At 44.3% G+C, this 21,187-nt stretch overlaps 1 protein-coding gene and 1 long non-coding RNA gene across 3 annotated transcripts in view; both read right to left on the reverse strand.

The window, feature by feature from the left end:
• Window positions 1-21,187, reverse strand: part of LOC310673576 — a 163,680-nt gene that overhangs the window by 111,968 nt on the left and 30,525 nt on the right. The window lies entirely within an intron of this gene.
• On the reverse strand, window positions 8,603-19,337 carry LOC310673551 (uncharacterized protein). Of its 2 annotated transcripts, XM_083432025.1 has the most exons (6): window positions 19,022-19,337; window positions 18,074-18,241; window positions 15,565-15,640; window positions 13,834-13,953; window positions 10,568-10,679; window positions 8,603-8,799 (listed from the first exon to the last, which is right to left on the reverse strand). In XM_083432025.1, the coding sequence occupies exons 2-6, from the start codon at window positions 18,076-18,078 to the stop codon at window positions 8,777-8,779; spliced, it is 336 nt and encodes a 111-aa protein (XP_083288151.1). In that variant the 5' UTR covers window positions 18,079-18,241; window positions 19,022-19,337; the 3' UTR covers window positions 8,603-8,776. The 2 variants fall into 2 exon arrangements, 1 of the variants encoding a protein (XP_083288151.1); XR_014509092.1 differs by lacking the exons at window positions 8,603-8,799; window positions 10,568-10,679 and adding an exon at window positions 10,438-10,515 and having other exon boundaries at window positions 19,022-19,335.

Below are 21,187 nucleotides of genomic sequence, written 5' to 3' on the forward strand. Positions count from 1 at the left end.
TACGCTGAGCATCCGGCAAAATACAGCTGCAATAGAGAAATTATTGGGCGACTCCGATAAAACGCGAAAGATTGCAGAAGAAGCTCGACAGGTCGCAGCTGCCACGGAGGAGAAATTACCATCGATGACCAGACAGCTGGAGGACTACAAGGTTAAGTTTTCTCTATTTGACTTGAAAGAACGAGAGGCAAATCTCAGGATCAGAGGTTTGCCTGAAATTGAGAAGGAGAGCCTGCGGGACTACCTGTCACAAGAGTTTGTGAAATTTTGGGAATTAGATCCAGAAAAGGAAGAAATAAAAATTTTGAGTGCTTTCCGACTGGGAAGAGCAAGTAAAAAGATTAAAACCAGAGATTGTCTGATCACATTAAGATCCAAGGAGGAGAGGGATAAGATCCTAGGTCTGCATTTTCACAAACCTTTGGAAATTTCTCAATCGAGAGCTGAAATTTTTAAAGACATCCCCAAACTTTTGCTCGATCTCAGAGCCAGATATAAAGACTTGGTGACCTTGCTGAGAAGAAATAATATCATCTTCAGGTGGGAATTCCCAGAAGGACTCTCCTTTAGTTTCAAAGGACGAAAGATTAAAATAAAGTCAGTGGAAGACAGAGACAGTTTTCTGGAGGCCTGCGGGGAGGACCTACAGAAAGGGACAGCAGACCTACTAGAGGAAAGAAGGAAGAAGACAGCAGAGGCAATATTGAATCTAAATTTGGATGGAAAGACTCCACCAGGAGCAGAAGAAGACAAGTTATCAGAAGCAACGGGAGGAACAGAATAACAATAATACAACATGTCTCTGCAGCTTTTGAGTTGGAATTGTAATGGTTTGAACATTTCTCGGAAGAGGAAATCCATTTTTCACATATTAAAAAAAGAACATGTGGATTTGATTTGCTTGCAAGAAACACATGTGACCAGGCTTCACAGAAAAATTTTAATTAACAAAAAGTTGGGACAAGAATTTATCTCATCGGACAAAGTTAAAAAAAAGAGGAGTTGTAATTTATGCTAAAGAAGGCCTGGCGCCAAAATTTGTTTTTAAAGATGAGCAAGGAAGATACTTGGCTACTGAAATACAGTATCACGGACAGAAATATTTGATGGTGGGCGTATACGCGCCCAATGAAGGAAAATCAGAATTCTTTAAAAGACTGCATGAGACATTGTTGGATTATATGGAGTACAATGTGATTCTAATGGGAGATATGAACGGAGTAGTCTCAACGAATATGGATAAGGCACAAAGACAGGTAGTTACCAAAGATGGGAGACTACCGAAAACCTTTTTTGAAATGACTGATAACTTGGACTTGATTGACATTTGGAGAACGAAACATCCCCTGGAAAGAGAGGGAACCTTCTTTTCTGAAGCCCAAAAGACTTGGACTAGAATTGACCAAATTTGGACCACTAGAGAACTGGCCCCAAAGATAAATAAGGTGGAAATCTGCCCAAAGACTTGCTCCGACCATAACGCTATTAAGATGGTAATGAACTTACAACCAACTGGATCCTTCAGATGGAGGATGAATGACTCTCTTTTTAGAGATGCGGAATTTGTGAAGAAAGCCCAGAAAACTCTGAAAGATTATTTTGAAATAAATTTGAACACTACGGTGGAGAAAAGAATTATATGGGACGCAAGTAAGGCGGTTATGAGAGGCTTTTTGATCCAACAAAATGCACTCAAGAGAAGATTACAACAGGAAAAAAGAGAAAAGATTTTGGATAAGATCAAGGAAGGTGAAAAGAGATTGAGAACAAACCCAAAATCACAGGAAATATTAAGAGAGATAAAGTTGTATTAAGTACAATACATGCAATTAATAAACCAAGAGATTGAATGGAAAATCAAACAGATGAGACAAAGAACATTTGATTCGGCAAATAAGTGTGGAAAGTTATTGGCATGGCAAATAAAGAAGAGACAAAAAATGAACACTATTACAAGTGTGGAAGTCGAAGGAAGAATGCTGCAATATCCCAACGAGATCAGGAGTGCCTTTCAAAAATATTTTAAAAAGCTCTACTCTCAACAACCACAGAAAGAAACAGAGATAGAAGAATTTTTGAAAGTGAATGGGCTACCAAAAATATCGCAAGAAAACAAACTTAAACTGAGCAGTAGGATAACAGAACAAGAGATAGAGAGTGCCATCCAAAATATGCAACTAGGCAAAGCTCCGGGACCTGATGGGCTGACTGCAAGATATTATAAATCATTGAAAGACTGGCTAACTCAACCCTTAAAAGAAATATGTAATGAAATACTTCAGGGGAAAAAGGCTCCAGAATCGTGGAAAGAAGCTTTCGTGACTCTTATACCAAAGACAGACGTTGAAAAACATCAACTTAGGAATTACCGGCCTATATCATTGTTAAATGTGGATTACAAAATATTTGCGGATATCTTGGCGAGAAGATTGAAGAAGGTACTAACAGAGGAGATTCATAAAGATCAAGCAGGCTTTCTCCCAGGAAGACATCTATCAGAGAACGTAAGAAATATAATTGATATTTTGGAACTTTTACAGGAAAATATAAATACAAAAGCGGCGCTGATATTCGTGGATGCGGAGAAAGCCTTTGACAATATCTCTTGGAGTTTTATGAAGAAGAATCTCCAAGGCATGGGGGTAGGCCAAGAATTTGAAAATGGTATAGGGGCAATCTATTCTGAACAAAAAGCTAAATTAATTGTAAATAATGTTTTGACAGAAGAGTTCAGAATAGAAAAAGGAACACGACAAGGGTGCCCAATTTCCCCACTACTTTTTATATCGGTCCTGGAGGTGTTGCTGAATACGATCAGAAAGGACCAATTGGTTAAAGGGATACAGGTCGGAGCTAAACAATACAAATTAAGAGCCTTTGCAGATGACCTGGTTTTGACGTTGCAGGAGCCAGAATCTAGTGGAAAAAAAGTCTTAGAACTGATTCAGGAATTTGGCCAATTGGCAGGCTTTAAATTAAATAAAACAAAAACTAAGGTTTTGACAAAAAATCTGACAGAAATTGAAAATGAAAGGTTTCAGAAAGAAACAGGTTTAACAGTAGTGAAGAAAGTTAAATATTTGGGAATAACTATGACAGCAAAAAATGGGAACTTATTTAAAGACAACTATGAGAAATGCTGGACGGAGATAAAAAAGGATCTAGATACGTGGTCTAGCTTGAAACTCTCACTACTGGGGCGCATTGCTGTAATTAAGATGAATGTATTGCCAAGAATGCTATTTTTGTTTCAGACACTGCAGATTATTGATAAAACTGACTGTTTCAAGAAGTGGCAAAAAGATCTATCTAAATTTGTCTGGCAGGGCAAAAAGCCAAGGATAAAATTTAAAATATTAACAGACGTTAAAGAAAGAGGGGGCTTTGCCCTGCCAGACTTAAAACTCTATTATGAAGCAGCAGCTTTCTGCTGGTTGAAGGAATGGCTACTTCTTGAAAACACAGACATATTGGATTTAGAAGGGTTCAATAATGCATTTGGCTGGCATGCATATCTATGGTATGATAAAGTTAAAGTGCATAGAATGTTCAAAATTCACATTGTCAGAAAAGCACTGTTCAATGTCTGGATTAGATATAAAGATCTTTTGGAAGACAAAACCCCAAGGTGGTTGTCTCCAATGGAAGCTAAGGCAGTAAAGAGACTCAATATGGAGGCAAATTGGCCGAAGTATTGGGAGATCTTAGAACAGGATGGTGACAAACTGAAACTGCAGAGTTTTGACAAACTAAAAAGTAAAGTCCGAGATTGGCTTCATTATTATCAAATAATGGAGGTATTTAAAATGGACAGAAAAATTGGCTTCCAGGTAGAAAAATCAAAATTGGAAACAGAACTATTAGAACCTAAAACAAAAATATTGTCTAGAATGTATAATTTGCTGCTGAAATGGAACACACAGGATGAGGAAGTGAAATCGGCTATGATTAAATGGGCTCAAGATGTTGGCCATAACATAATGTTTGCTGACTGGGAAAGGTTGTGGACCACTGGAATAAAGTTTACGGCATGTAATGCCTTAAGAGAGAACATAATGAAAATGATATATAGGTGGTACATGACACCAGTCAAGCTTGCAAAAATGTATCATATGCCTGATAACAAATGCTGGAAATGTAAAGAAACAGAAGGTACCTTTTTTCACCTTTGGTGGACGTGCCCAAGGATTAAGGTTTTCTGGGAAATGATTTATAATGAATTGAAAAAAATATTTAAATACACATTTAGAAAGACCCCAGAAGCCTTTCTCCTGGGTATGGTAAACCAACAGGTTCAAGTGAAGGACAGAACTTTTTTTATGTACGCTACAACAGCAGCAAGAATACTCATCGCGCAATATTGGAAGACGCAAGATCTACCCACGCTGGAAGAATGGCAAATGAAGCTCATCGACTATATGGAACTTGCAGAAATGACCGGCAGAATCAGAGACCAGGGAGAAGAGATGGTGAAGGAAGATTGGAGGAAATTTAAAGACTATTTACAGAAGCATTATAAAACTACGAACGGTTGAGGTTATCAGATTGAATGTAAAAGAATGTTATTATAAAAATGACAATGTTAAAGAAAGTATATTTAACAAGACATAGGGAAATGTAAGGATAAATAAGACAATAATATTAATCTGAACCAAAGATACGCCAGAGGGAAAGAGTTTACTACCAGAATATAAGACCTAGAATACAGAGTGGGAAGGCATGGGGAAGTCGCAGACCCAAGTTAATGCTGAAGAATACAATGATACAATATTTGTTTTTAACTCTTTTATTCTTACCGTTTTCATTTTTCTTTTTGTTTTTGTATAATGTATGTATTGTTTCTCTTTTGCTTTTTTCCTTTTGATGTGTTTGTCGATTTGTTCTTTTTTTTGTTTATTGAATGTGGAAAATAAAATATTATTTAAAAAAAAAAAGATGGGGGGGGGATCCCTCTGTCGCCGCTACAGCCACAAGCGGAGGATACCACCACCGTGAGCAGAGGACCCCGCCACTGTCTGCACAGCGCTCAGGCGGCGCTGGTACTAAACTGCTACATACAACGCATGAGCGGTGTCACACGCAACACCATGCATGCGCCCTATGTAGCGTCGCCACACATGTGTTGTACGTAGCGGCACAACACATGCGCAGCCAGCAGTTTCCCTCGCCCGGGTGTTGGTAGCCTTCGTTTGACTCTGACTGGTGAGATTCCAGTCTGGTTTGGCCTAAAATCATAAAATCTTAGAATTGAAGAGTTGGAAGGAAACCCAATGGTCATTGAGTCCAACCTCCTGCAATGCGGGATTTGGGGGGGGCATCATGGGGCTCTGTAGGGACGCGGGTGGCGCTGTGGGTAAAAGCCTCAGCGCCTAGGGCTTGCCGATCGAAAGGTCGGCGGTTCGAATCCCCACGGCGGGGTGCGCTCCCGTCATTCGGTCCCAGCGCCTGCCAACCTAGCAGTTCGAAAGCACCCCCGGGGGCAAGTAGATAAATAGGGACCGCTTACTAGAGGGAAGGTAAACGGTGTTTCCGTGTGCGGCTCTGGCTCGCCAGAGCAGCGATGTCACGCTGGCCACGTGACCCGGAAGTGTCTCTGGACAGCGCTGGGCCCCGGCCTCTTGAGTGAGATGGGTGCACAACCCTAGAGTCTGTCAAGACTGGCCCGTACGGGCAGGGGTACCTTTACCTTTATCATGGGGCTCTAACCCTGAGATTAAGAGTCTCATGCTCTGCCGACAAACCTGTTTACTGAGGACTTGCACCCCTCACCATGAATAAGGATATGGCTGCTTAGCTGTAGATACTACTTCTGAAAACACCTCAGTGCTAGGTTTACTTAAAGTTCGTTGCGCAAATACATTCATGTAGGTAACACCTTGCAGGCATTTATGTTTTCAGAGAAACCTACACTGATCTTGGGGGTGGGGCAGCCATATCAAATTCTGGCATTGGTCTGTCATAACTTTGGTGAATATACCTGAGGCTGTTTGTCTCAGTCAAAAACAATACGACTTGGAAATTGCTGCTTCAACCCCTTTGATGCAAACATTCCTGTTCCTGTTGCAATTACTTAATTGTTTAAAGCCTCCGTAAAGATTACATGGGGGCGCGGTGTCTTTGCAGATAATGCCAGGGGCTTGTCTTTCAAGCTCTGCTAGAAGCATGGAGATTGTAAGCGAAAGGGCTGGTTACTGTTTTGTATCATTTTTCTTCATGGCGTTCCATTGCATGTGTCTGTCTCTTTGCAACTGAAAGGTACTTTAAGGATATGCTCATGCTTCCCCCCTACAGCAAATGCCCCCTAACTCCAAAGAATCCTGGGGATGTGTGCAGAGGAGGGCAACCAAGACTATTATGCTGGGCCCGGGGGTAACCCAAGTAACGCGGTCCAGGTCCGGTCCCAAATCCAAGGGTTCTGGGAGGAGTCAGTCCGAGAGGGCCAAGGCAGGACATAAGGCAGGAAACCAGGCAAGGTCAGGCACAGGATCACAGGCAGGTTCTGACAAACAGCAATGTTGCTTCCGCAACCTGATGCAGGGTCCGACAGCCTTTTATCTCTGTCGGGGTAATGGCCGGTCCTGATCCCCCGGTGACTCACCTCCCTGTCTTGCCCGAAGGCGAGCACTCCTCCTGTGAGTACTCAGGTCTCTCCTTCTCTCAGACCTAGTCTCTGCAGCTTGGGAGATGTCGGTGGGTTACTAGACCCAGAGGCCGCCTCAGCCTCTCCTGACCCAACTGGTAGTGGAGCAGCTGTAAGTGATGGCCCAGCTGAAGGCAACAATCCCTGCATCTAGAGCCAGGCCCCTGCCTCGGCCCAGCTTGTGCTTGTTGCAGGGGACCTGTGCAGACTGGGACTCTTCAGACTCAGGCGCTAGACTAGGTTTGGATGCCGCCTGAAGCAAAGGATCTGGTGCGGACTGAGACTCCTCTGGCTCCGAGTCTGAGCCTGAGTCCCAGGCCATCACAACTACCAAAGGTCTGGAAACCAAGCCTTATGAGGAATGGTTGAAGGAGCTGGGTATGTTTAGCCTTCGAAAAGAGGAGACTGAGAGGAGATATGATAGCCATCTTCAAATATCTCAAAGGCTATTTCATGGAAGATGGAGCAAGCTTGTTTTCTCCTGCTCCAGAGTGTAGGACTTGTACCAATGGCTTCAAGCTACAAGAAAGGAGATTCCGACTAAACATCAGGAAGAACTTTCCGACAGTGGACTCTCCTTCCTTGGAGGTTTTCAAGCAAAGGTTGGATGGCCATCTGTCATGGATGATCTAGTTGAGACTCCAATTATTGTTACATACAATTAGATGGGCTAAGTGTGAAGCTATGTATTGCCACCAGTTACCAAGTAGGGGAGGGACAAGGTAGTGGGAAAACTCAGGAAGTGTTTAATATTTGATGTTTTCTTGTGTTTTAATATACGCTGTAAGCTGCCCAGAGTGGATAGCAGGGTATAAAGTGATGCTGATGATGATGATGTAGGTGCAGCAGCTGAGCCAATCTAATGCTCCCACCAGCCACTGCCACATGCAACATATATTGACCAAGACCATTACTCCATATAGACCAGTATTGTTTAAGCTTGAATGGCAGATTTGCATTCTCTCTGAGATGTTTCTCATCACCTTCTATAGAAGGCTTTTTAAACTGAAGATATCTTTTGACATGCTCAGCATGTGCCTGACTGCACGTGCCACAGCCTCTCCCATCATTGCATGCTTTCAGCACTTGACTCTCCCCTTTGTCCAGGCCAGCGTTCCTCAACCTTGGGCCTCCTGACTTTGTACTATAACTCCCATCATTCTAAACCAAACAGAGATTATGGAAATGCAAGCTGAGCCACATCTGGGTACTCAAGATTGAGCAATATTGGCCTAGAGCAGGGGTCTGCAACCTTTAAGACAAAAAGAGCCACTTGGACCCGTTTCCGAAGAAAAAAAAAACTGGGAGCCGCAAAACTCATAATTATAAAAACAACTTTTTGTCACTTTTTTATTATTTCTTTGTTTGACCCCTCAGAATTACTCCTCCTCATAGAAATAAACGTTAAATTAACAAGTTACCTTTTTGTGTGTGTGTGTTCTTCACTCCCCTTCAAAACAGTGACCAGCGTACATGCCCCCTTTCAATGCAGTGACCAGCGTACATGCCCCTTACAATGTAGTGGGCGCGCGGGTGGGCGGGAAGGTGACGTCGGGACGGTGCGTGACTAACACACGCACCGCCCCCATGCAACGTCACAGCCAGTACAGCGCCTGCCACAGTGGGGAGTGTCGGGGCGCACAATGCGCCTCCTCCCCTCGCTAGTATCCACCCCGGAGCCGCGGCAAAGGTGTAAAAGAGCCACATGCGGCTCCGGAGCCGCGGGTTGCAGACCCCTGGCCTAGAGGCACCCCCATATAGTCTTATAAATTTAGCCTCATCATATTCCAGTACTTAATATTTCTATAGGCTAAGTGAATAGGAGGAGGAGATCACCCCCCACAAGGCCTTCTGCTGTGAATGTTTACAGCCTGTAATGAAAACCACAAGTTTCTCTTTTTACCCAAATCAGCACACATTCCTGCGACCCATAGGCAAATACAGGAGACGAAACAGGGAGTATATGATTAATCATTGCATATTTCTGGAAGTTTAACAAGCTTCCAAAAGTACCATATTAGCCAGCCAAGTTTTCCTTTTCTTTTAAAAATCAACCTTCTTTTCTGCTTCTCCTTCTCCTTTTCACGATATCGGATGACATGATTACATTGGTTTTCCCTGCATCTCTGCCGGTTTTCAGGCTCGCTGCGAGTTCTGATCGTTTAAGGAAAGAGCCATACAGAAATATTGTCTCTGCATTAATAATCTGCCCATTATTTATGTTGCACACTTCAGGACAGGAGGAAGGCTTATTTTCTTTTAATGTTCAAATAATCCTCTCGGAGAACCCAGCGCAGAGGTGATGAGAAGGAGGAGGAATAAAGACTCAGCAGACTCCGGAGCCAAGAGTTTGCTTGCTTACAGACAGATGGCAAATATAGCCAACATTGTGAAACTGCAGCTGTGTGCCTCCAAACCCTCAGATCTATGTGTGTGATCATCGCAGATTTTCTAATCATCTAATGGAGCACAGTCTCCTGGAGATTTTGGGCAACTTCGCTTTGCCAAACTCTTTTTGTTTTCCTTTCGAGGAACCGCATTCGTCTTACCCAGAATACAGTTAAAGGAAAAGAGCTTTCTTTCAAAAGCTGCATATGAAGCTTGTACAAAAAGACCAAGGAGGCTTTACTCTTTTTATTATGATGATGAGATCCAATTAAAGAACGATCTGTTGATCGGAAATACTGAATGACAAACACACATGCAGCCAGTTCGCCAACAGACCTGCAAACTGTAAGATCCTAGAATCGAAGGACTGGTTGGAGTCATTGCGTATATTCCTAATTCACCCATAGGCTTTGTTTTGAGTGATGCAGACACAGGAATAGCTCATGGAAGTTATCCTGTCTTTTCCAAGAAATAGAACAAGGATCTGGTCTTACATCAGCGATAGAGAACCTGCTGTTTCAGAAGTTGCTGGGCTCCAGCTCACAACCGCCCCAGCCCGGTGTTCGAAACTCCCATTGTTCTAGGCACATTTTGTGACAGCGAACTTCATTAGCGCAAGCCGTTTCTGAGCTCTGGGCGCAGTATTGCGCCTAAGATTTCAGATTAAAACTGCAGAGCAGAAGGAAAGGAGGGCCTTTTTCTTCCTCCCACTTCTGGTTACTCTCTGAAGATTGGAGAAGAGACCCTCTTAAGAATATTAGGGGGGTGGGCAGGGGAAGGACTAGATCACGTGAAAAATGACCACAATATTTTAGCTGCAGTTCATGCATTTTCAATTTTGTATTCTAGTTATGAAAAAACAAGCCTAGACATTCTGTTGTTGCGCCCACAACCTAGGTTTAAGGTGCCATTTAGCTCCTGGCTTTCATATCTCAGTTTCTAACACTGCCCCAGCCAGCAAACCAGTGATTGCCGTGGAACATCTGGGGGGGACCGGACCAGGTTACTAACCCCTGTCTTAACATGGTTCTCTTCTGCCTGCTTTTTAAAGACCTGATGAAAGAGATCGCCTTGTGTTCACATCCTCTTGGTCCAGCAGAGAAGCAACACACTGACAATCACCACATATACTGAACCTAGTGTGGAAGCCCTGTGGCAACATCCATCAGAATGGCATTGTGTGTCCCTCAAATACTGGTACAAGGGAACACAATTAACCATGCTTCTCTCTATCTGCGGAAAGAAATATTCGTTAAATCTGCATTCTTGTAGTTCTACGTGGTGGGTGCCAATTAATGCTGCCCCTCCTGAGCACAAAATCATCTGCAAGGAAACATGAGGACCAGAAACCTAATTCGCTTTGGAAAAGAGGTTGAGGTTCTCAGGATAGGAAATGCTGTGCAAAATACCTGTTTGGGAGCTTGCCCAGGGAACCATGACCTCGTTGAATGGAAGCGATGGACATAACACAAAAATACAGTGGGATCCTGCAAAACAAATGCAGGCAAACAAAGTATTTCTTGTGTCAAATGCACTTGCCTGCATAGAAAACTGGGCTTGGGGAAGAAATGTAATGCTTCTTTAACATGCCGTTTTGCTTCCCAAAGTCTCTTGGCATCGCGAATCGCAGGCAAATCCTTCCTTCTTGGATCTGATGTTTATGCAAATAAGAATACCAAAACAATCTGATTCTTTTTGCTTGTTCTCTCCCCCCCCCCCCTCCAGATTATGCTCATGTACAAACAAACACAGTATTGCTTACACCAAGGAAACACAGAGCAATTCTGATCTCACAAAGGACTGACCAACTTCAGCAAATTAAATGCCCAGGGCCTCTGAAGCTTCATCTGGTCCTAATTTTCCATTGACTGTAAAATGACACGCCGATGTAGGGTTTTTTCCCCCCCTCCCCCTTTCAATTTCATTGTAGCTTGTTTTCATCTAGTTTATATTTCAGGACGCCCTGCTTTTCCAGCCTGATTTGTCTTTAAAAATAAAAATAAATGACATGATTCTCCCTCCCGCCTTTTCCTCCACCCCTCACAGTAGCCGACCGAATGGCACCACCACAGCTCTGGAGCTAGTGTGCTGCAGACTGGCAGGGGCACCTCTGGTTTACAAGCCAGAGGTGCGTCCACACACCTTTTAAAGGCAGCTTCCTATTCGTCCACACATCTTAAGAAGACGAGTTACGCTAAGAGACTGGGTGGCTTAAGCCTATTTGCTGTACCACGAGAAGGGATCGAGTTCTATCAAGTGAGTTGAGGAGTATTCCCTTCCGCTCCACAACTGAAATTACAGTGGTTAGCACTGCCTTTGTTTTGAAGAGGGGCAAATTGGACTGTGTCAACTTGGCTGCATTCAGACAAGCACCTAGATGCAGCCTGGAGCTGTGTGTATACATGCATGGGTTTATTCCTAGGCCAGCATTCCTCAGCCTTGGGCCTCCAGACGTTGTACTATAATTCCCATCGTTCCTGACCATTATCTAAACCTATAAGAGATTATGGAAACGCAAGTTGAGCCACATCTGGGCACTCAAGGTTGAGCAATATTGACTTAGGTCCTAGGCAACCCCGTATGGCTTGGTCTTATAAATTTAGCCTCAGCGTATTCCAGTACAGTGGTATCTCTGGTTACATACGCTTCAGGTTACAGACTCCGCTAATCCAGAAATATTACCTCAGGTTCAGAACTTTGCTTCAGGATGAGAACAGAAATTGTGCTCCGGCAGCGCAGCAGCAGGAGGAGGCCCCATTAGCTAAAGTGGTGCTTCAGGTTAAGAACAGTTTCAGGTTAAGTACAGACCTCCAGAACAAATTAAGTACTTAACCTGAGGTACCACTGTACTTAATATTTCTATAGGCTAAGTGACAATATTGACTTAGGCCCTAGGCACCCCCATATGGCTTGGTCTTATAAATTTAGCCTCACCATATTCCAGTACTTAATATTTCTATAGGCTAAGTGAATATGAGGAGATTGTCCTTCAAGGCCTTCTGCTGTGAATGTTTACAGCCTATAATGAAAACCACAAGTTTCTCCTTTTACTCAAATCAGCACACATGTATTCCTAGGCAGATGAGGAACAAATTAACAACTAGCCCGTCTCCTGGAAGTATTTCCACAGGGGGTTGCCCCTGAGGCAAGGAGGACCTATGGCATCTTCTTCTTTGGTGATTACTCGTAGCCAAGTAAGATTGTCTTCCGTAAACACAGTTTTAACAGTGAGTCCGTAAGTGACTGTGGAAGCCAATTCTGGATCCACACATCCTTCCACAGTGGGGACATAGGTTTCCAGGTAGGAGTTGATCATGGTGAAGGTTTGCCAAGTGTGCCTTCCTCTTAGCACGTTTCTCCCTTCCTGAGTTCTTCAAAGCTCAAGACACCTTTGGTAAAGGCTGTTCTCCAATTGGAGCGCTTGCAAGCCAGTGTTTCCCATATGACACACCTATGACATACCTCAAATAGGATCATCCCCACAGGAGTGCCACCTTGAGGAGTACTATGGCCCTAGGCAAAAAACCAAGACAAAGCCAATTGGTCCTCCCCGGCCCCGAATACGGGGACCAACATAGTGCATAGCAACATCACAAGCATAAGAGAAGCATGTTTTTAAGGCCCTCAGGTTATTTTCTGGTTCTCCCTGAAGCAGCCTCATAAAGCCTACCCAACAACCCCTCACATCCAAAAGCACAATTCTCCAGTGTCTCTGACTTTGCAGAAGAGCATCTGCTCTTTGAAGGACAGTCCAGTTCAAGTTCAGCTTGAAGATAAAAGAAGGGGGAGCAGGAGGAGCCTTGAAGTTGTTCATGAACAAGCATCTGGCTTGCAGACTTGGTAGTCTCATAGACCACCTGGTCTTCCTTGCTATGGTGAGAAATATTGCATTGCTATTTAAATGAAAGCGCTTGCATGTAATTTTGCATCAGTACATACATACATACATACATACATACATACATACGTTGCTACTGGGGACCCCATGGTGAAGAGTGGGCATGAAATCTAAGAAATCGTAATAGTAATAAAAATGATAATATTAACAATGTTGTTTGTTAGCATCCGTCTCAGGAGACGAGGGAGGACTGCGTCTTTGGGGGTGAAGCCAAACCATTGGGGAGTTGCAATGGCTGCTGGGGCTGTATAGAGGCCAATATGGGATAGACATGTTTTGTTGCAGATTGGGCAGATGAAGTTGTCCCGGTGTGTTACTGCAGATCCACCACAGTTTTTCTTCTCTCTGCGCTCATCCCAGCAGTCATTCCTCCTCTGGTCACTGCTGGGATACATGACCTGACTGCCTTTTTCAAAGCACTGTAGTCACAAGAGGCAGCCGCCTCCCATGGGCACCCTGCCTGCCCCACTAACTTCCTCAACCACTGGGGAAGCAACCAAAGAGGTGGCGAGAGACCAGCATCAAAGCTCTGCAGAACACCTTCCTCTCACTGAGTTTGATGATAGGAAGGTGTTCTGGAAGCCCTGGCAGAGTTGCCCCACCCTCTGTCTAGGGGTGAGGCTTTGCAAGGGCTTTTCCCTGATCCCTCACACACAACCATCACAGGCAGGGGGTCAGCAGGACATTTTGTCCAGTGGCGTAGCGTGGGTTGTCAGCACCCGGGGCAAGGCAAGTAATTTGCACCCCCTAACCCGTGGATTTGGGCCCCCTAATCTGTGGATTTGCGCCCCCTAACCCTACCCCCCCAGATGTTGCGCCCGGTGCGGCCAGGCCCCCCTGCACCCCCCACGCTATGCCACTGATTTTGTCTCAGGCGCAGAACACCTCAAGCCACCCCTTATTAAACCTCAAGTCTGGAAGGATTCCTCAGGAAAGAATTCTGCATCTTTTGCCTGTCGTATTTGCCTGCTTGCCATCCACTTCCCTGCCGCTTCCAAGAACATTCCTCCAAAACATGTTCTGTTTTCTGAGGGGTAAAGAACATCAGTCAGGGAAAATTAAGGGAATTGTGGAGAGCCTAGCAAAGCTTCCAAGTAATTGTCACTGTTTATTAGCAGTAACAGTTGTATTAATAGCAGTAGCAAAGTAGAAGTATTTCCAGCCTTTTCCTTCTTCTTCTTTTTTAAATATATATATATATTAAGTAATTTCTATATGTTAACAAAATAATAGGAAGCTATAATCTTTCTAGTAAGATTAATGTAAAGAAATGGGAGGCCCTCCAAGCTCATTCTAGTTTGTAGAGGCTGGTTGTAATCCTGAAGCAGGGCATTTTTGGCAGGCACTTGAACAGTAAACAGGGACGCAGGTGGCGCTGTGGGCTAAACCACTATGCCGCTTGGGCTTGCCAATCGAATGGTCGGCGGTTCGAATCCCCACGACGGGGTGAGCTCCCGTTGCTCGATCCCTGCTCCTGCCCACCTAGCAGTTCAAAAGCACGTCAAAGTGCAAGTAGATAAATGGGTACCGCTCCGGCGGGAAGGTAAACGATGTTTCCGTGCGCTGCTCTGGTTTTGCCAGAAGCGGCTTAGTCATGCTGGCCACATGAACTGGAAAAACTGTCTGCAGAAGCGGACAAATGTCGGCTCCCTCGGCCTTTAAAGAGACCCCAGAGTCGTTCGCGACTGGACTTAATTGTCAGGGGTCCCTTTACCTTTACCTTGAACAGTAAGCCAGAGGTTGAATGCTTCTATGGCTACCAACCAAAGAGTTGCAGGCCATCGAAACAAGAGAGCCATGTAAAAGTCATCATACAGCCAGCCCTGTTATCAGGCAGTATGAAGCCGCCATCTTGTCCGGTAGATGCTGGGGTTTCGGGTGCTGTGGTGTCGGGGGGACAGACAGTTTGTGCTAAGCCTTTGCACAAACCCAAACTATCCTGCTCATCTTTGGTAAGACAAACGACACTGTCCCATTTCCAGTGTTGAAACAAGACTCTACTGCAGGTAAAAAATAAAAAATAAAAAGGTAAAGGACCCCCGGACGGTTAAGTCCAGTCAAAGGTGACTGTGGGGTTGCAGCGCTCATCATGCTTTCAAGCCAAGGGAGCCGGCTTTTGTCCACAGACAGCTTTTCTGCGTCACGTGGCCAGCAGGACTAAACCTCTTCTGGTGCAACGGGACACTGACACAGAAACCAGAGCACATGGAAACGCCGTTCACCTTCCCACCACAGCAGTACCTATTTATCTACTTGCACTGGTGTGCTTTTGAACTGCTAGGTTGGCAGGAGCTGGGACGGAGCAATAGGAGCTTACCCCATCACAGGGATTCGAACCGCCGATTTTCCGATCAGCAAGCCCAAGAGGCTCAGTGGTTTAAACCACAGCACCACCCGCATCCCTACTGCAAGACCACTCAAGACCTACATATGTGGGATGCGGGGGGCATCTTGTCCTTTGCCTCAAGCCAGTAAATCTTTTGTTGTTCATGCAGCCAGAGGCCAATAATTAATATTCTTAACTCTGTTGTAGACTTGTCCATGGAGGCTGATAGCACTTTCAGATTATCACAAATGGCCTTACAGCATCTTTGCCAAATCACCAGCTGCATGGCTATCTGAATGTCAGTTCACGCACTTCAGCTGATGTCCTTGTTGGATAAAAAGCTTTCTGGGTTGGGTTCAAGGGAATACAACCACTTCTCCTTACTGAGCTGGAAAAGGAGAGACATGTTGCAAAATATTAGCAGTGCAAATTGAAAGATGCAAAGCAAGGAACCGAAATTCTCGAAGGAGGAGAGAGAAAATTATTAATCAAAAGATAAAACATGCAATTGCTAAGAAAATATATTTGGGGTCTTTCCATACAATCTCAACCAGTCCCAGCCAGAACGGCCAACAGCCAAAGAGAATGGAAATCATAATCTAAAAACATTAGCAGGGCATTTTGTTGGAGAAGGCTGTGACACTCTTTGGGGGCAGTGAGAGGGATGAAAATGTAATAAAGTTTGCTCCACCCTGATGTTGTCCAGTTCCATTTCCCCCAGCCAAAATCAACGGAAGGAGTGGAAAGCGTTTGGCTCTGTGTATTAAGTAACCACGCAGCAAGGATATGGCAAAACAGCGATTATGGGATTATACTTTGTGAGGTTTGCTGGAGATGGGTCCTGTCAGCAGCACTGACCACATGGCCACAAATCTTGCCTTCCTTTCTGTCGAAATCTATGGGGTGATATTCGATGTTAGTGTGCCCTAGATAGAGCTTGGTGGTACTGGGCCAAATTTTCTTTTTTTTAAAAAAAGTGCATTGACATTTTCATTGAGCAAACCCTGCCTTGGCTTCTGGCAAGTCACATCCACTTAATGTGTCCGTGTTTGCCTGTGTACAGCAGAAAGAGGCATTTTGCTTTTGTTGTATTCTTCAACACTAACATGAATCCATCAAACTGGTAAAGGCGGAGGGGAGGGGAGAAGCAGATTCCATAACATGCTTCTTTGGCAGCCTGCGTTGTTTTCTTTCAAAAGGCATTAACAATACGCTTCTCTCACTCGCAGTACTTCAAGAGAAGATAATTATTCTTGTCTGCCTTGTAATATATATTAAAAAATGTTCAAATGTGGCTTTCCAGGGAATCCTGCCAAATATTTTTAAGGCACCAGCTCCAGCTTTAGTTAATTTTATATTGCCTTCTCAGTCTATTACAAAATATTCTTCCATCCAGTTTGAATTTGGTAAAGGGGGAGTAGAGGCTGAAATGTACCGCTTCATATTAGGAACATTTTAAAGGGGAGGGTGTTCTTTCCTTGAAATTAAGATCTTTAACTCCTAATGTGACAGCAGTTTAAATGCATAGCAATTAAAACGTCTCCAGTAAAGTAAAATGCTTATCACTGAAACTTTATTGCACCCATGGGACGGGGGGGGGGGGGGGAGGAACGATCATGTATTTGAAGATGTTTTCCAGAAAAGCCGACCAAAGATGAGTGGACAGCGAACTTAATGTAAAATAATGGCATATGCCTCATCTACAGAGGAAGCAGAATAGAGTTGCAGCCTGTGTAGCTTCAGGCTGCAGGGGAGGGTCATATTTTTAAATGTTCCCATGTGTGGGTTTTTTAAAATAAAATAATAAAATAAGCACAAAAGGGAATGGGATAGAACCTTTCTTCCCCACAACAAACACTGTGTGAGGTGAGTGGGGCTGAGAGACTTCAAAGAAGTGTGACTGGCCCAAGGTCACCCAGCAGCTGCATGTGGAGGAGCGGGGAATCGAACCCGGTTCACCAGATTACGAGACTACCACTCTTAACCACTACACCACACTGGCTCTCATGGTCAAGAATGATGGGAGCGATGATCCAAGAGGCTCCTGCATCCCTTTTCTAATCCCTCATTCTGTATCGGACCAGCAGCAGTTATACTCAGGCTGGGAAGTAGCTTAAAAAGGCAACAAATCCTTTGCACAGCTAGGAATAAGAATAAGAAAGGAATAAGAAAGGTAGAGGATCCCTGGATGGTTAAGTCCAGTCAAAGGCGACTACGGGGTTGCGGTGCTCATCTCGTTTCAGGCAGAGGGAGCCAGTGTTTGTCCACAGACAGCTTACTGGGTCATGTGGCCAGCATGACTAATCCGCTTCTGGCGCAATGGAATACCGTGACAGAAACCAGAGCGCACAGAAATGTCATTCCCGTCACAGTGGTACCTCTTTATCTACTTGCACTGGCATGCTTTCGAACTGCTAGGTTGGCAGGAGCTGGGACAGAGCAACGGGTGCTCAACCTGTTGTGGGGATTTGAACCACCAACCTTCCAATCGGCAAGCCCAAGAGGCTCAGTGGTTTAGACCACAGTTACACCCTAATAATAATAATAATAATAATAATAATAATAATGCTAAGCAGAGTTTGGTATGGTTTCAAATTGGATGGGGGACTGTCTGTTGCGATTCCTGCATTGCAGGGGTTTGGGCAAGATGAGTCTCAGGGTCCCTTCCAATTCTATGATTCTACAATTTGTGTCTGGCATGATGCTAAAGCACATTGACAGCTAAGCTCGATCTTTTTGTGCTCACATTGTAAAAATAAATAAAATTCCCCCTTCTCTCTGTACTCAGGATTAAATATTCTGACCCATTTGAGTGACCCACTTCATACAGCTGGCCAAGTAGACATTGGTGTGTGAAAGCTGATGTCATAATAACCTTTTCAGTCTCTGTGACATCACAATCCGTTTTTTACTGAGGTGGCAGCCCTGCAGTCTGGCGTGGACTCCCTCAGACATTGGTGCTGGTAAATCTAACATGACCAAATGCTTCCTGGAGAATAGAAGAAGACACCATGGAGAATTAAGATGCCACAGAGAAGGCTAGGAGATGAAAATGCATTTTGAGTATCTCTCTTTTGCTTGAAGTGCTACGGCCACCTCAGTGGGGAAAACTGGGCCACTGTGGACCAGGTCACAGCACCTTAACAGGGTATGCTATTATCCAAGTGCAGCAGCCAATCACAGGATCAGGCCCTTAGGATGAGCTTCATCCAATGTTAGTCAAAGTAGAACTATTGGAATGAATGCCCATGACTATCTTGGGTCCATTCATTTCAAGGGGTTTGCTGTGAGTAAAATTGCGAAATGCAATCCCATACAGAGGTACCTTGGGTTACAGACGCTTCAGGTTACAGACACTTCAGGTTACAGACTCCGCTAACCCAGAAATAGTACCTCAGGTTAAGAACTTTGCTTCAGGATGAGAACAGAAATCGTGCTCCGGTGGCAGCGGGAGGCCCCATTAACTGAAGTGGTACCTCAGGTTAAGAACAGTTTCAGATTAAGAACGGACCTCCAGAACGAATTAAGTTCTTAACCCGAGGTACCACTGCATTATTTTAATTTGAAATATTTTATTTTAACAAACAAAACAAAAGGGGAAATGATCTATAATGAATGGAAAAGGTTGTTTAAAATAACATGGGGGGGGGGACCAGGAGAAGCTTCGCTTTTGGGAATTATAGGGACAGAACTATATAGGTTCATGGGTTGCCTTATGACTGTCACAGGGACAAGTACAGGTGGCCATTGCTACTCTTGTCCTAATTACCTTCTCTCTTCTTCTCCAAATGCTGGGTGCTTTCTCCTGTCCTTCCTCTCTTCTTCTGTAGTCTCCTCTCAGCTGTTCTCCTGCCACTTTGCCCATCAGTTGCTGCCTAGTCCATCTCTTCTCTCTACTCTGCCCTCAACCTGCGACAGCTAGTGGGCTTTGAAGGCTCACCATTGAATTTGGTGTGCCAGGAAACACCTGCATCTACCATCTGCACACACAGCCTGCTGCGATCTGGTTTTTTCCTCTCCTCTCCTGGCCACTGTGACCTCATGAGGATGCTGCCTCCCTGAAGGAGAGACAGAGAGACTGGTCATTGTGACCTCATGTTGATAATGGCCAATGAAGGAGAGAGACTGGTCATTGTGTCCTCGTGCTGATGTTGTCCACCTGAAGGAGAGAGATTGGCCTTTATGATCTCATTCTGGTGCTGATAATAATATGAATGATGAATAATAACACAGGGCATTAGAGGAACATTATTTGGGAATTATAGGGACAGAACTGCCCAAACTGTATAGAAATTTATTCATGGATGTGACTACAGCAGCAAAAATGTTGCTTGCCCCAGAATGGAGAGAAGCAGAAGTCCCAGAAAAGGAAGAATGGACACAAAAACTTATGGAATATGCAGAAATGGTGAAACTTACCAGGAGAATAAGAATCCAAGATCACAAACTTTTTATAAAAGAATGGAAATCGTTTATTGGATATTAACAGGTAAATTGTAAACAGATAAGAACATTGGCAGGATTATTGTAATAACCTGCAGTTTTATAAGAGTATGTATTTAAAGTAGATGAATCAATGGGCAAATTAAGTTAATTTGGATTTGCAGAAGATATTAAAAAATAAATTTAAGAAACCACAGAATGAGGGGGGGGAGGAAGTCAAGTTTTGAAATGTTAAAATGATTGTGAAATTAGTGAAATGTATAAACCTGAAAATCCTAAATAAAATTTAAAAAAGAAAAGAAAAGAGGGGAAAACCAAAGGACCAGGGGATATATATGGACTGAGATCCTGGGGTTGATCAGCCAACCACAAGAGGCAGGAAGTAGGAGGAACCCACCCATTGCATTGTTTCCAGCAGAGACAGATTGGCCTCACTTCCTCTTGATTGTACAAAAAAGCTACCCCAAAGATCGGCTGTGCTGATGTATTTGTTGACAGTAAGGCAGTAGCCCGAACACAGCTGCAGCATGTACCCTGGTTATATGTGGCTTTAAAAGTTTGTTCTGTGTAGCAGAACAAATTTAACCAAGGTGGGGCCTGAGCACAAGATTTGGACACCAGCCTGTTAGGGGAAGCCAAAACAAACACTTAAAACAAATGTAACACTTTGCATAGCCCTTTGTGCTAATTATCTGCAGGTTCCCACATTAACCCACAATAACCAAAATACACACATGGCAAAAGGACACTGTGGTATTTTATTCCAGGCTCACTTGTGCAGGTGAAAGTCATTTATATCATTTAGGAGGGAGGGAAAGTGAAGGGGTCTAATGCTCCTAATGTTATCCTCTGAATCCTAAATGTTGCATTGTTTCCTTAGCTTCCCTATGATTATGCTGTAGGGCTTTCGGCACATCGTCGCAGATTCTCCCTCTGTTTCTCAGCACACGATGCCTGCAGATATAACCCAAGCGACAGGAAGACATCTGCATTCCATTGAGCTCTGGATCTTTAGCAGGTTCTAGTAATGTATGTACAGTAACAGGTGGCGTCATGTGAAATTTCTTCTGCACATGTACCTAGTTGAGCATCAGTATGCTGTCAGCTGGGGACACGGGTGGTGCTGTGGGTTAAACCACAAGAACCTAGGGCTTGCCGATCAGAAGGTCGGCGGTTCGAATCCCCACGACAGGGTGAGCTCCCGTTGCTCTGTCCCTGCTCCTGCCAACCTAGCAGTTCGAAATCATGTCAAAGTGCAAGTAGATAAATAGGTACCGCTCCGGTGGGTACCTATGGCGTTTCCGTGCGCTGCTCTGATTTCGCCAGAAGCAGCTTAGTCATGCTGGCCACATGACCTGGAAGCTGTACGCCGGCTCCCTCGGCCAATAAAGCGAGATGAGCACCACAACCCCAGAGTCAGCCACGACTGGACCTAATGGTCAGGGGTCCCTTTACCCTTTACCTTTACTATGCAGTCAGCTGCTCCCAGCTG

This window comes from Podarcis tiliguerta, assembly GCF_965153285.1.
Source record: "Podarcis tiliguerta genome assembly, chromosome: 3".
Taxonomy (NCBI): Eukaryota; Metazoa; Chordata; class Lepidosauria; order Squamata; family Lacertidae; genus Podarcis; species Podarcis tiliguerta.